The sequence below is a fragment of the Lagopus leucura genome, unplaced genomic scaffold, assembly GCF_019238085.1.
Source record: "Lagopus leucura isolate 7727_CA_CO unplaced genomic scaffold, USGS_WTPT01 Super-Scaffold_100021, whole genome shotgun sequence".
NCBI classification, from domain to species: domain Eukaryota; kingdom Metazoa; phylum Chordata; class Aves; order Galliformes; family Phasianidae; genus Lagopus; species Lagopus leucura.
This window is the reverse complement of record NW_024962274.1, coordinates 6,221,105-6,236,109: the sequence shown is the minus strand read 5'-3', so window position 1 is coordinate 6,236,109 and position 15,005 is coordinate 6,221,105. Positions and strand designations below refer to the sequence as shown.

The following is a 15,005-nucleotide window of genomic DNA, read 5'->3' as shown; positions in this document are numbered from 1 at the left end:
AAGGTTTACTTACCAGCAGGTCCAAAGCAGAGAATATTTGATATAGGTCCAGTGAGAAGGATAGTTTGGAACAAAGGAATGGGCAAAGGCATGAAAGTTTATTTGATAGGGTCTCTCTGTGAGATAACAAAAAAGTCTAATTGCAAATATTTTAATCACATTTGTCAGTTTATGAATGACTGACTGTGTCTTATAAATCCATGAGCTTTATTCTATTTGACAGATTTTGAAAATTAGGATTTTTCCTATTGATTTGAAAGTTTTCAGTTTAAGCAAATGCAACAAGACATGTAATTAAACTACACTGAAAATTTATCTGATTATGAAAATAGTGCAAAACTATGTACTTAATTTGCAGCAGTAAATTGTTGCAAAGCAGTATCATTGTTAATCATAATTTAACTCAATGTTTGCTAATTACTCATGTTCTACTCCATACCCTCATAGCATCAGTGTAGAAATTCTTCAAAGGAGTCTAAACTTTTCAAGTAGGCAGCATAGCAAAATCTAATAGGATCACCTGAAGTATGGGGGATAGCACACTTCAACTCCAGGACATTTAAAACAATCTGTTATGACCTTTTATAAGAACATCACACTACAATCTAGCATTCACCTTCATTCTCTCTCACCAGGCCTCCATTTCAAGCTCACAGATCCCTCTTTCAGCTGACCCTTCCTGATTAGCCTCTGTGAGAGTTCTTCCTACAAAGTCCTAATGACTAACACAATTAGCCCTGTCCACTTGCACTAAATTCCAGTGCACCTCATTCGATTTCCTAAGTGTAAACACAAACACACATTTGGACAGAAGTTTGTTCCTACACATCTACTGAAAGTAGAAAAAGAAAATTAGGGCACGATAGTCTTTCAAACTCTGTTCATGTCATACTCAAAATACACATAACACTTTTAATAGGTAACATACCACAGAGCTGGCATAAAGACAGAGAACAGACATCACATTTAGTTGTTATTTCTTCCTATGACTTCTATTGTTCATCTTTGCAGACATCCACAACCACTGGATTAAATATGGACGCGATAGTATTTCTTCTAGTATGACAAACTACCAGAGTTTGATGTAATGAAAAAATGAACCACATATACTTTCCTATTTTCAGAGCCCAGGAAAAAGATGTCCAACAAATATGAAATACTTTTCCTCTCACACAATTTATTATCTTCATATCATAATATATAGCTTGGAACTTAATGGACTATTACATGTACTCAAATGCCCATTCTTCTTTAAAAATCTCTGTATGGAAAAGCAGTCTGTTATAGCTGAGTTAAGCGTTCAATGTTTTAATGAATCAACATTAGTACAATTGGTGAGCATGTGTAAGATAGGCACGAGTCTGTTTTTACTTGTACTAAATGTGCTAATCTGTAATAGGAGACGATGAACACAACATTTATGAAATCAATGTTCATATAGTCCTGTTGCATTTGTAGTTATAGTGAGATTAGACATAACTACACATAAACTCTTCCAAAGGAAAGCTGAACATTACAGCTAAATGTATTACTAGTTATCTTTAAGAAAAGTGATGTAGTAAATTTCTTTTTTCATTGTGCAAAACCAATGGCAACTTTAAAACATCTCTGGCACTGCTGGCAATGGCAATTTATAAAATCTCCATGAAAGAGAAGAATGTATTTTCTGTTAATGGTAATCTGGTTTGCTGGCTATTGGAGAAACTAGGGAAACTGCTCCATGTTCATGTCCTTCTTTGTTCCTGCAGTCTCCACTCATTTAATAACAGATACAGGAAAGGACTCAGAATGAAATGCTTTCTGAAGTAATGCTTAACTTCAGAATGCTGAACTAATGCTTAATCCTCACGCAGTGGTTAAGTGTCCCCTGCTCCCTAGTTTGCTCGAGCACTGTGCCCACCCAATTACACCACTGGCATACCTGAGATGGAAAGAGCAATTCTGGAGAAAAACATAAACAGTGTGCTTATGCTCCAGTCTACATGTTAAGTTTGATGATATATGTGGAAGTTTCCTAGTGTACTGCATTAGGTGTGTAACATTTTAGGACTTAAATTAAAATTCTGCCCTTATTGCCACTTAGAGTAAATTAAACAGGAATATGAACAAAACTTCAGTTCTGCTCATAACACTTAGAGTAACTATTTAACAGTAACACCTCTTTTGGTGTGAACAGAGATGCTCCAAAATCACATTTAACTACTTAGCTTCTAAATGAATGCTCCCTATGCATGATGTTTCAGTTTTATTTTAAAATTGTAAATTCCACTTCTGCCTTGTGAATACAAAAGTCATATAGTTCAGCACAATCTCTATTTCAGCACAATCTTTTTTTCTACTGTAGTAATATTAGCAATAATTACAGAATGAACTAGGTACTAAAATCTCGCTCTGAAAATTACAGAACACTGTGTGTGTGAACGTCCATGTAGAGCCACTGTGTTCATAAAGCTGCACAGGGAAATCTGGCTGTTTTCTGAGTACACTATACAAGGAGTGAGCAGGCAATAGAAGAAGGTAACATGGCAGATCTTGTCTCAAAGCATATCCTCTCAAATAAGAAAAGGGTCTGTCAGAATGAAATACAGAATAGTAAAACCAAGTGACTGTGGTAAATTCCTTTTGCATTAAAAGCAATCCTGATTACCTGCCTGATTATCTTGTTCTGGTCATGAATATATTCAGGGTACTGCTCAAATCATAGCTTTCCAGCTGTGACTGAACCATGTTGTATACTTCCTAATATTGTGACATCTCTCTTCGGGAGATTTCATGCAGAAGAACAGAAAACTGCACTCTGTCTGATTCTGGGAGTTTTAGAAATCAGTACCACTAAACACTGCTCATTAATATTGTAGTGTTTTAACCCAATGGGTGGCTCAGCACCACACCGGTGTTAGATCACTCCACTCCCCCCCAGTGTAGCGAGGGAGAGAATAAAAAAAAAAGCAAAATAGAACTTATGGGTTGAGATAAAACTATTTACTGAGATAGAGAAAAGGAAAATAAAAATAGTTATGGCTTTATATACGTATATAAACATTTGCAACAAATGATGGACAAGTAGTTGCTCACCATCCCCTGACCGATGCCCAGCTAGCTCCCTGAGCACCTGAAGAGAGTGAGAGATGAACTCTAATCTCCTTCAGAACTCCTTCCACTTGATGTCATACAGTATGGAATATCACTTTGGCCAGCTTAAGTCAGCTGTCCTAATTCCATTCCTTTCCATCTCCTTGGGCCCTTCACTACAAATGGCGTTGACTTAGCAGGCAACTATTAACATTGGTGTGGTATCACCTTCATTTTTCTCCTAGAACCAAAACATATCACATCAGAAACTCTGAAGAAAACAATTCCACCTCAGCTGAAACTAAGACAAATATCTTCCTCCTTGTTTCACCCATCATCATCCAAAGCAGAGACACAGGAATCTGCTCAGTTTCTCACCTTGTATGTTACGTGGCTGCTTACCATCACACATACTTAAGTTGTACATTTTGATCCCTGTATCTTTTGGGAACTCAGAGTTCCCAAAATGAACAGCATGACATTTAGCCCTCTCACCTTTAATACTATTCCTGAGATCTCTAAAAACACATGTTCTAAGTAATTCTTTCTGGTAACGTTCTGCTCTCCTGAGTCCTTTCTTGAATAAAACACAAAGTCACAGCAGTGTAATGTCGTTCATCTTCATAAAGATGGTGTGTAAAGAAATGCAACTCTTATTCTTCCAAATACAAGCTTAACCAAAAGCTGTTCTTAATTTAATTGCATTATAAACCACAATACGTGGAGATTTAAGTTTCATTTCAAATGCAAATTATTTGAGTTCTTTAGCAGCTTCTCCTCATCAAATATGGAAAGACTTTTCTCCTTAATTGTATCTCTATGTCTTCAAGAACACTCAGCAGCCTTTTAAGCATCTGTTCTTCCCAACCTTTCCATTAACAAGTTACAGTCTGCAATGATTTACTCTTTAGCTTATTTTTCTCTGTATTTAGTTGCTGACCACAATGCATAATGAAAATATGGGGAAACCTCTGAAGCAATCTTTATTAATGTATTCTGCATAGAAATCTGTATGCATTTTTTGCTTTGGATATTTGCTTTTAGCAGAAATCTGGAAATCACAGAAACTATCAATGCATTGACATAATTTTGGAGTCGGTTTGTCACTGACTTCTTTTAACACGTACGCTAGACGCCCCCACAGCCTGCTCAAAAAGCTCTCAATGGACATTTCTCCACAGGAGATTACACTGTGTACTTACTGAGGCACAGTTGCTTTCTGACTTGTCTTCCAGAAAGCCAATTTGGCATGGTGTCCTCTGATTCTGTAGCCAGTAGTCTGTTGATTCTAGCAGGCTATTACTGCAGAGGATCTGTTAAAACAGTTAAAAATTGTTAAAATAATTTAAAATTTACTCAGTCCTACCTTGCCTGAACTCTGTTGTTGGCTCTCAACAAAAATCTTGCCTATTTTTGGGAGGCAAGACTTGGGATTCCCATTCCCTTTAGACTTATACAGTTAATGTACCTGGAATTCGAGTGACATATATCCCCTAAAGTATTGGACAGTTTTCTCTAAGAACTAAAAGTCCTTGAAGGAGGTGCCTTAGATAACCCCAACAAATAAAACACTGTTATTGGAAAACAGTGCTAGGAGTTTTGTTCTATGTTAAAGTGATAAACATAGACTTTGGGAAAACTGATCATTTATCTATATTATGGTATACAAACTTGCAGCCTTTATGATTTACTGTGTCTATTTGTCTGAAATAGATCTGTACAATTCATTCTGCTAGCAGCCTCATTTCTGAGACTGCCTAGGCTACCATCTCTTTCTTCTTAATATTTTTCTGCTGTATGAGAAGCTAAAGCACTTGAAACTTTCTGTGAAGAATACTGAGCTAGGTCAGTACGCTTAGATCAAGGCTTTTTCATAGAGAGAGCTCAGTCTCTCTGTATTGACTTAGCCTTACAGCACATGCCACAAGCTTTGCTTGAAGAAAAATAAAGTTAGACTAGATATCTGCAGATTATAAAGAGGCTACGTCAGTTTTGCAAGGCTGATAATTCAGATCAAAGTAAATTCCTTGCTGCCCCTGTATTAACTATGCACAGTTTTCAGGTGGGTCAAATTGCCTTGTTAATAAACAGACCTCCAATGTTACTGAAATATATCTGCAGAAAGTTGTGCTCAGAAAGGACTGTCATTTTGAGCATGGCATCACATTTCTTTGAAATACCAGTAAGTCTGGAAGTGACTCATGGATCGCGGCTGGTTGTGCCCAGACTATCCAGGAACTGTGCAGCAACAACACAGCCAGAGTCTGACTGTACAATCTGTTGGGACTAAAGAGACATATCATTAAACAGTCAGGCTTGTACTTTATAACATTTATAGAGTCGCTATAGAAAGATCCATGACAAGCAAAAGAGACCGATGACAACAGTGAGAATCACTTGTTCCTGTTTGCCCTTTCTTTGAGAGAGTGAAGGCTAGACCAGTTTATCCTAATTTCCATCAGGGATGAAAGTGGGGCTGAGAGGCACAGATGGTCTAGGGGTTGAATTTCTAGGCTGACAAGACTGTGTTAAAACTGAAAAGTTCATTCTTTCCATGCATTCAATTTTGTTTAATAGAGTACAAAGGACAAATAGTTGAGATGGTGAAGCGTGGGAAGGGGAGTTATTCACATGGACAACTTGAGAAATCTTCTTAGCCAACAGAAATGTATGCTGACCTCCTGGAGGGGCTGTGCTTTCTGACTGTACAAAAAGCCTATCAGCCCAGCTGATGCATCTCTTCTCTAAATTCAGTTGAGGCATATATTTCAAGTAATGGGACATTCTGAAGCAAAGAAGAATGGGTCTGTCTGGATAAATTAATCCACAGGCTGACTATTTGGTATGGTTTTTTTCATCCTTCACAATTCTTCCATGAAAAAGAGGAACTCGTATTATTTTGAAATTCTTATTATCAGGAAATAATAGCAGCAACAGCAATGATACTCATAGAACAATTTATATGGCTTGTAATACCTGGCAAAAATGTTAAGAAGCATGTCTGTGAAATGGATGTATATTTTCTTTGTACTTCTGGCAACTGTGGAAAAAGGCTGTACTATAGCGTTTAGACTTTAATAATATTTCAAAATATACCTTTGTTGTCCTACCTGGAAAAAAAAAAAATCTATCTACAGTATTTTTCTCTATCTTACTGCATAATTTGCATTGACATTTCTGTCCTACTTCAGGAACACTTACTTTCTAAGCCTAGATCAATTCCTTATGAAGTGAGAAGAACTTGTCAGGCCTCTTCATTTCTCAGGGAAGATGAATGAGTGTGGAAAGCTGATCTGGCCAGCTAATACAATTTTCTAACACTCAGGAGCAATCCAGAAGTAAGCTTATTACCACACAGAGACCAACACCCACTCTAATTTTTAACTTCTTGTCAGAAAGTCATATAGTTAATACTGCACTCCCTGTGGGATGGATGACAAGGAACACTGGAGCCCATACACCTGGCCTTGCTTGAGCACCTTCCTTCAGTGCCCTCTACAAAGATTTTGCACCTTTATGGTTATTTTTTGGTTTTTTTTTTTGCAAAAGGGTAGGATGCAAAATCTAGCCCTGCTATAGGATTTCTTCTGAAAACAAATTTAGGGTTGACAAAATATGGAAAAACTACTGTGTCCACAGACTTTATTCTGAGAAACACTTGTGACTGCTTCCCATCTACACCAGTTTCTTCCTGGGGACTGCTGGCTGATCTTGTTTAATAGTTCAGTGACTCTGAACTCAATACATTTTATAGCATACTATCTTAGTATGAATAGATTCATGCCACCATAACTAATTCTGAGTCTAGATGGGAAAAACAGCATATATCATATAGCAGAGAAACAATTTCCTTCTAGCTTTATAAACTGTAAACTTTTTTTTTTTAATAAAGAAACGCTACTGAAACATTACAAACTGGTTGGTAAAATATTGCATCAAGTATTTTTTCCAAAAAGTGCCATCTTCAGGAATCTTATGAAGAAAAAGAATTCCATCATATACATATACCTACATACACATATATATCTGATCTCAGATTTCATCTGATCGTAGATCTTCTTAAGCTCAAGGACTGAAGTTCGAATATCCTCTTAGACATTATTTGAGTACATAGGAAATAGTGCTCTTTAACTGAAATAGCTTTCTCAGTAACAAATTTTGTCTTATTTCCTTAAAAAATCTTAGTGAATTTGTCTTTAGTCTTAACAGCTTCTGATCTTTCTTTCCCAAATCTCAAACATTTTCTGAGAAATTGCAATAGGCAGAAATTATCACACAGAAACAAGCTTCCGAAAAACTTGCTACTGCTTTTTCTCAAAGTACTTGGTGTGCTCAACCAATATTTCTCTTCAGAGCTGCTAGATTACAGCAGATGCATACTGTAGGTGATTAATTCATGAAATGAGATGGGCATTCCAAATTTCACCTGCTTTTCTTCCCGTGGATGTTAAATCACCATTGGCACATCTATCTTCCATTCAGGAGGCAAATACTGGTAATGCACTATCAGAAGCAATAACTCTCCGGAACAAATGTTTCAGGTCAGGTCACTGCTATCAAGCTTGAGGGTCACTGCGGGGTTATTTATTAATTTCAAGGCTTTTCAATGCATTCAATTTTTGTATGCAACTTTTCATAATATACTTTAAGGCAAGGGTAGAGATTATTGCATGGAAGCTATGGCATTATGTGATTTTTAGTAACCTTGAAGAGATGAGCAGCATTAGCAGAATGGTGTTCTCCCTAGCCTATGTTCTGCTTTCATGTGTGCACAAGCAGTGCTGGACACTGACTTGAAAATGCAGTCAGAAATGTGAAGAAGGACACAATGGCATTTTTACTACTGGAGGTCTGAGCAGATCATTTTCAGCAATTAGAATTTGAAGGAGATAGGTGAGAAAAGCAAAATAGGATAAACTCCAGACCATGCAACAGGATGTGGAGGAGGTCAGCAATCTAACAAATACAAGTAGGCCCAAAGTCATCTGGAATGCCTCTGGAAGTTTCTCAGAAAAGACAGCACTGTGAGAAAGGGAGGCATGCAGAAGCATATGCATGGGGACTTCTTGCTCTGATTACTGAAGAATCTGAACATATCTGAATGGTGTTCTGAGGACAGAAGGTGACATTTGACTAAGCAGTGCTGGGATGAGATTTTGGATGAGTTTAAGCTCTATCTTATGAAATACAAGTTTCTGCATTATGATCATTACAGATATGTTATTTCTCAGAACTTTCCCACTAACATTTCTATTGAGGAAGGATAATTTGGGCCATTCCACAATGCAGATCACTGTAAGTTTATGCATTCCTGTAATGCAGTAAGTCCATAAACTGAATCCTTGTGAACTTCTGGGCATGCTTCTTTGGCAGTAGACAGCAATATTATCATGGTCAAAGACAAACAAGTATAGGCGAAATGAATTTAATATTTCTAAAATCTGACTACTGCATGATAATTCTACTTATTAACTGTGTTTATGTAAAATGGGAGTATGCAGATGTGCTCAAACTTGCATGAATATTCATGCTTTTAAGAAATACATGAGGAAATGAAGTCCTCATACTACAATAATGTATGAGTGCAATGGTCAGCTGTGTATAAGCTTGAGTGAGCTTGCCTAATCTTCTGGGTAACTAATGAAATTCAGTGTGAGCAGTTATCCCTCAGAGATATAACTGCTCCCATACTTTCTGATGGCCATTTTGGCAATTAGATCCTTTTCAAACTATACTGAGCAGCTCTGTAACAAAGATAAGAAACCTGAACTTGTACTACTCCAGTGGTCATTCACCATCTTTCTTTTATACAGCCTGCACTTCTAATACAAACAGCATCACTGAAGAAAATTTTCTCCTCGCATCTTGCAGTTTTCCTCACTGTCACCTTGCTGAGACAAGTTCCAGGCTAATTCAAACTGGCATACATGGGATTTGCTGAATTCAGTGAGGTTGCTTCTGATTTCCAGTGGTACAAGTGAAAGCAGAACTTTATTCACTGACCACACTTACGCTTAACAGCTGCATGCACTACGCTGCTGTATGTCTGGTTCAGAGCAGGATCAATGTACTCAGAAATTAATTTAGGATGAATTTGCATCATGCACGAAATGTGGAATCAGCAGTAATTCATGGTTCTAAAAAAAAGTTCTCCACTCTCATCTAGAGACTAAGCCGTCAGCATTACTCACTGTGTTGTGAATCAATGAACTAAAATCAGCCTCTAGCAGTGTGTAGATTAGAAAAGTCACTCTTTCCCAGAGGAAAATACTGGATACAAGTTTAGCGTAACAGCTTCCTGCTCCCTAATTTAGATCATAAGACATACACTAAATATCTCTAACTGTGATAACATTAAATAGGCTCTGCTCCACAAATGAAACATCTGCGTCTTCATGGCTGATCATCTTAATTGCTTTGGTTAATTACTACTCATCAAAAAAGATATGGAAGTGGGACATACAGAATAAGATGAACTATCAAAAGGCACATCTTCTGCATTTGTTCAGATTGGTCTTTGTGGTAAAAGACCACATCTCATATGGATCCTGACAGAAGCTATTCTCATTCATACCAAGTGAAAATACTCAAACCTGCAAGTGAACCATTTAAACTGTTCCCTTGCAGCAGGAACTCACAGTTTCACTCCAACACCAATTACACAACTGACTTCAAAAACTACTGTAACTAATGTAGGATAAAAGAAAAGATAATGGCTTACTTCAATTATTCTGCATCCTTTTCCTCTCTCTCTCACACACACGCACACACAAAAAGAACAGCAACACAAACTGTGACAAAGCTGCAAAGAAGCCCAAACTACCCTGCTGTTTGCCAGAAGGGCTGCCAGGGGTGAATCACTTCTTCTAGTGTGTCTAACATCATAAAATTGACTCGTATTGCAGTGAAAAGTTCAAATGTAAGGGATCAGACAGATGAAGCAGCTCTAAATCAAAAGCTAAAGGTAGGTCTGTAGAAGCGATGCTTCTGAAGGTGACCATGCTGGGAACATTCATAAACACAGTGGTGACACTTTTTAGTGCTGTGCCACTGTCCTTCAGTCTTACATAAAATAGCCAACTCAGATTGAAGAAATGAAGGATGTTCAGCAACATTATGAATTTTACGCCCATTTCTACAGATTCCAATTACAGTCAGCAGCATTTTTAAAAAATCACGTATTTTTTTGAAAATAAGCAAACTCTTTGAACAAATGAAGTACTACTGTTTTGTCTTTTGCCTTGCTGGCATGAGTAAGAGATGCACAATTCCAGCATACAAATTAGTCTATTGAGGTTTTTTTATTTCAATGATTTTACATTTATTGAAATTTCAGTAGACAGCCAACACTCAACCCCCAGAGTCACAGTGTGGTTTTCAGAAGGAAAGGAAAGGATAAGGAAAATAAATCTTTATCTTCATCATGTTTATCTATTTATTTTGGAAAACAAAAAACACAAAAGCATTACAGTTAGTAGTGAAGGAAGAAAAAAAATAGAATTATGGGAAAACTAAATGAACTGAGAAGTATATTATATATTATATTACCAAATATTATAAAATATTTTGAGGTAAACAGATGCTTTCTTGCCAGCTCTAGAATAATGCCTATGGGAAATAATCGAGTTCAGATGGTTACTGCTAACTGAGAGATGAAAGATGGCCTGTTCTCTGCAATTAGGGAATGGCCTTCCCTTGGACTGCTCTGCCACAATCTGACCCTGAGAGTGGATGAAGGCATCCAGAGACTTCCCTCGTGTATTGTCAGTTGTACGACCTACGTTAATAAACTACTGTCAGTCATACCTGACTAATCCTAAATACATACAGGCACTGCTTCCTTTCCTCCCCCATGCTCTAAAGCAAATAACTCATATAAAACCATTTTGAGGCAATAAAAGCAGCAGCAGTCAAATCTGTACTACTTCCTTGGTTTCTGAAATCCTCTACTAAGATATTAGGGAAGGCAGAAAAGCTCTATTACGTGAAGGACCCTGTATCACACTGACCTCAGGGAAGCTAAGCTCTGGACCCTCAGGCTAGGTTCCTGAAACTTGCAAGCTATCACAGAGCAGTCCTGAATTTATTTGTGCTCTTCATGATTTTTATACTTTGCCAGAAAACAAGAAAAATGAGAAATACTTAAGGGAAATGTACCTCCCACACACATATATTTTGTAGCCAGACAAGTATAGACCATGCACACAAAACTGCAATATACCATTACAGCGTCCAGAATTCATTTTTCTGTATCAATCCTCTTCCTCTTTAGGCATCAGTTAAATGTTGTGTTCCTCAGTAAAAGTAAATGCTAGAAAGCAAAGCTGTAACCCAGGATATATATGCTTTTGAAAATAAAATAAACTTGGAAGTTACCTTTTTACATGCTGTGACAGTGCTTCCCAAACTGCTTCCTGAACTATCTGTGCTGTTGCCTTGGTGCTCTGGGACTTCTTGCATCAGTGGAGATTCAAAGTTGCTGAAGAATAAAAAACATACAAAAGAAACCTCCAAAAATCTTTTCAGTGACTCAGTTATATATATAACTCAAATTATACAAAAAATACAATTAATTAAAGAGAAGTAACTAGTTTACAAGAACTTTTCTATAGCCTCATTAGTGACATTAAAATTCCATTTATGACCTTAATTTTTACTTTTGGAAGTACATTATATGAATATGACCAATGCCTTTTGAAGACTAGAGGATGACACATAGCTGCCTTTAATGACATTTGTCTGCCTTGAATGGTACTGTGAAACATGGCACTAACTTATTTTCATAAACAAGCAGCTTGAAAGAGCATATAGAACACTGGCTACATTCATTCAGCTTGGTAGACACCATAAAAAGAAGCACTGGCTGCAGTTTATCCTCAGTTTCACCTGCCTGGATCGAAGAAGTAACGGGTAGGGATTAAAATGTAAGAAAACACAATAGAAGTGGTTGAATTATGTAAGCCAGGGTGAATCGTTTGCTATATGGTAGGTACAGAGCAAAGGTAAGTCATGCATATAGTCTGTTTTGTGAGTCAGCCGTACACAGCACACCCGTTTACCTTGGGATTGTCTTGATGTGATAGACATAACCATAACAATAAGCTCTCGCAGCCAAATTATTTGCATTCACAACTGGTACCACCCCTCACACTTTACTTTTGGAATAGATCTGGCCAATCTTGCAAGATCTCCCTCTATACAATAACGGAATTGCCACAACCTCAGTAGAATTTCTCTCTCCAGAGGTAACGTGATAGCCATTAAAGATCTCACAGTGCCAAAAGTCTCTTCCTCCCAGGATTTACTAGGAAAAGAGTATTCAACACCATCAAGTTCTGCTTTCCAAACTGAGCCTCTAGAGTGCTTTCAATTTACTGCTGACTATCTATGAGAGGATACAGAACACTTGCAGACAGACCCTAACAGGCAACCAGGTTACCAAGGCTTACCTAATAATCTCTCATCAGTACTGACAGGATAACAGACCGTGTGCAATTACCTAGTTTGCTCAAATAAAATCTGAAACAAATTTTCCTAAGTCATCTTTGCTGAAGCTTAAGGCAGTGAGTTAGGAGGCTACATGCAGCTTTTTACCCAAGTCCACAGGCAAACATCAACAAGGCTACCTTTCTCTCAAAGATTCACAAACATAGGACCAGATACGGATCATCGTACTCCCTAAGTAATTTCCCTTGTCAACAAGGGAATATATATATATATATGGGCAATATATGAAGTGCTATTCCATAGTTATTCCAGGTTATTAAAAACATCGACAAGCAAAAATAAAAAGTGTTCTGGAATTAGGACTGTGAATGAAAAATACACAAATTAGTACTTACAAATTGCTAATTAATAGGAAGATTCATGAATTGCATGGGAGGATGGAATACACGTGTATAAATGAGATCAGAATGTTAACTGACTTTATTTGAAAAGTGCATTATCCCATAACACACTCTGAGACACCAGTGTCCTAACATCTAGAAGTGGGAGTCCTGGCTGTTTACAGGATATTTCTCCATTGCTCAGATTGTGTAGATAATTTATCTAGCATTTGAAAAACCAAACTAGCATTTCATAAGCCTTACCCTCCATTAGAAGAATGAGGGACATTAAACATACAAAGTCATTATGGTTTTATATCTTAATCAAAACTAAGAACTTGATATTCAAGGGTCAAATACTGCATACGTGAAGTACCCTCCTTCACAACTCCGCAGTCAGACTAGCTGCAGTCTTTGTACTCTGCCCAGTACTCCCAGCAGAAGCTGTCACTGCCTCTTTTTATAAGATGCATCCCCCATGCAATCTAATAGTAAATTACAAATCAAGTCTGACCTGCAGGTTGGAGAACAAGGCTCATTGTTTTCTCATGCTCTTCAATGAGAGAAAGACTGAGTGGTTTTGCCACTACTTTGCCCTGCAGGGACTTGGCATGCTGACAATGAGTGCTGGCTTTCTATCATGCTGTGTACAGGTATCTGAACTCACAGTGCCAAAAGTGTCACTGAGTCTAAACGCAAAAAAGATGGCAGTGTAGCCAATAACTGAGAGCCCTTTTGGACCTCAATTAAATAGTACGGATAGAATAGTGCATTAAAGCACAGCTGGAAAATAGTTAAGGAGTCATGTTCTGGAGTACTGACAAATTGTGCTGTCTCCGGATCATGCTCTAATGCATTACATCTTCCATACAGCAGTAAAGCAGGCTTCCCAATCATGTGGAAAGCAAACATATCTCTTAAAATTTGTCTCCTTTCCAAAATACCACTTTTCATTTGCAAATACGACAATGTTTATTAAAGGTATGTGATGAGTAAAATAAATGTAGAATGCCATTACCTGTTCTAGATGAGGCTTCATCTCAAACTTAAGAGCTGACAGGAAAGAGCGACAGCCTTTGAAATTACTGAAATCTGGTAAACCCAAATTCTCGTCAGCTATCCTAGTCCTCATGCCCAACTGACTGATCCGTGAGCAGGTAGAACCAGCAACTCTGTATCCCAGGACAGGGGACATCACAGTCAGGAGTAACTGTAGCACTTCCATAGCTGCTTTTTTTTTTTTTTTTTTTGTCTAAAGGTTCAACTTTCCTGCGCTGTAACTGCAGAGATAAATCTTTATTCTTGTGCTGCACTGCAGTTCAAATCTAAGGTTGTGCTGGCGCTGTGAATTCCAGGCTCTGTTTGCAAAGCTGTTCACACAGTCAGGGTTCACAGACTGAAATAATTTTAACAGAGAAATGTGAAGTTATGAGTTATATTTGGGAGTAGTCTTAGACTACACACACTCATCGGCCTCTGTTGAAAGTTAAATGAACGCCTTCTAGGTATCGTGTGAAGCAATATGCAGCAGTACAAACTAATTGATGTAAAAGAGCATATAGCTGAGTTCCTTCAGTTTGGCCATCCAGTGTCAAACACTTACATCTTGCATAACCCAAGCAATTCCAGCATACTGGATTGAGTCATGGGTCTTTCAATCAACACAGAACTCAGGTTTGGCTTTTCAACATCTCTTTTTTAATTATTTCAACAGTCAATCAATTTGATCAAAGTTTCTTTTTCTTATCCAATAGGCTCCTTTCTAAGCTTTAGTTTTCAATATGCACGTGATTTAATTCTTAAGAGATTCTCTTCAGACCACTCAGTCTGTAGTAAAGTAAAATAAACCCAATTTTCATCAGCTCCCCAGAGGAAAACTATTCTCTCTTTGAGAAGTTGCCTGCTCTCATTAGTTTCTCAACAGCAGAAAGCTGAAAGAAACTGCTGCAGAGATGTTGTCAGATCATCATCAAACAATAACTCTGCATTCACACACTATACTCATTACTTCAGCACACCAGGAGTTTGGAAGCACAAGTCTTCCAAGGCATCTGGCACAGGTAAGCACCTTTTCACTACAAGATAAAGCAAGCTATTGAAAGCTTC

General features: G+C 37.6%; 1 protein-coding gene across 1 annotated transcript in view; it reads right to left on the bottom strand.

The window, feature by feature from the left end:
* LOC122183932 (SPHK1 interactor, AKAP domain containing) overlaps positions 1–11,532 on the bottom strand; it is a 47,977-nt gene extending 36,445 nt beyond the window's left edge. Inside the window, 2 exon segments of the mRNA XM_042878411.1 lie at positions 4,275–4,385; positions 11,449–11,532. Of these exon segments, the coding sequence (XP_042734345.1) occupies positions 4,275–4,385; positions 11,449–11,532 (195 nt within the window).
* Positions 11,533–15,005: the final 3,473 nt, after the last annotated feature.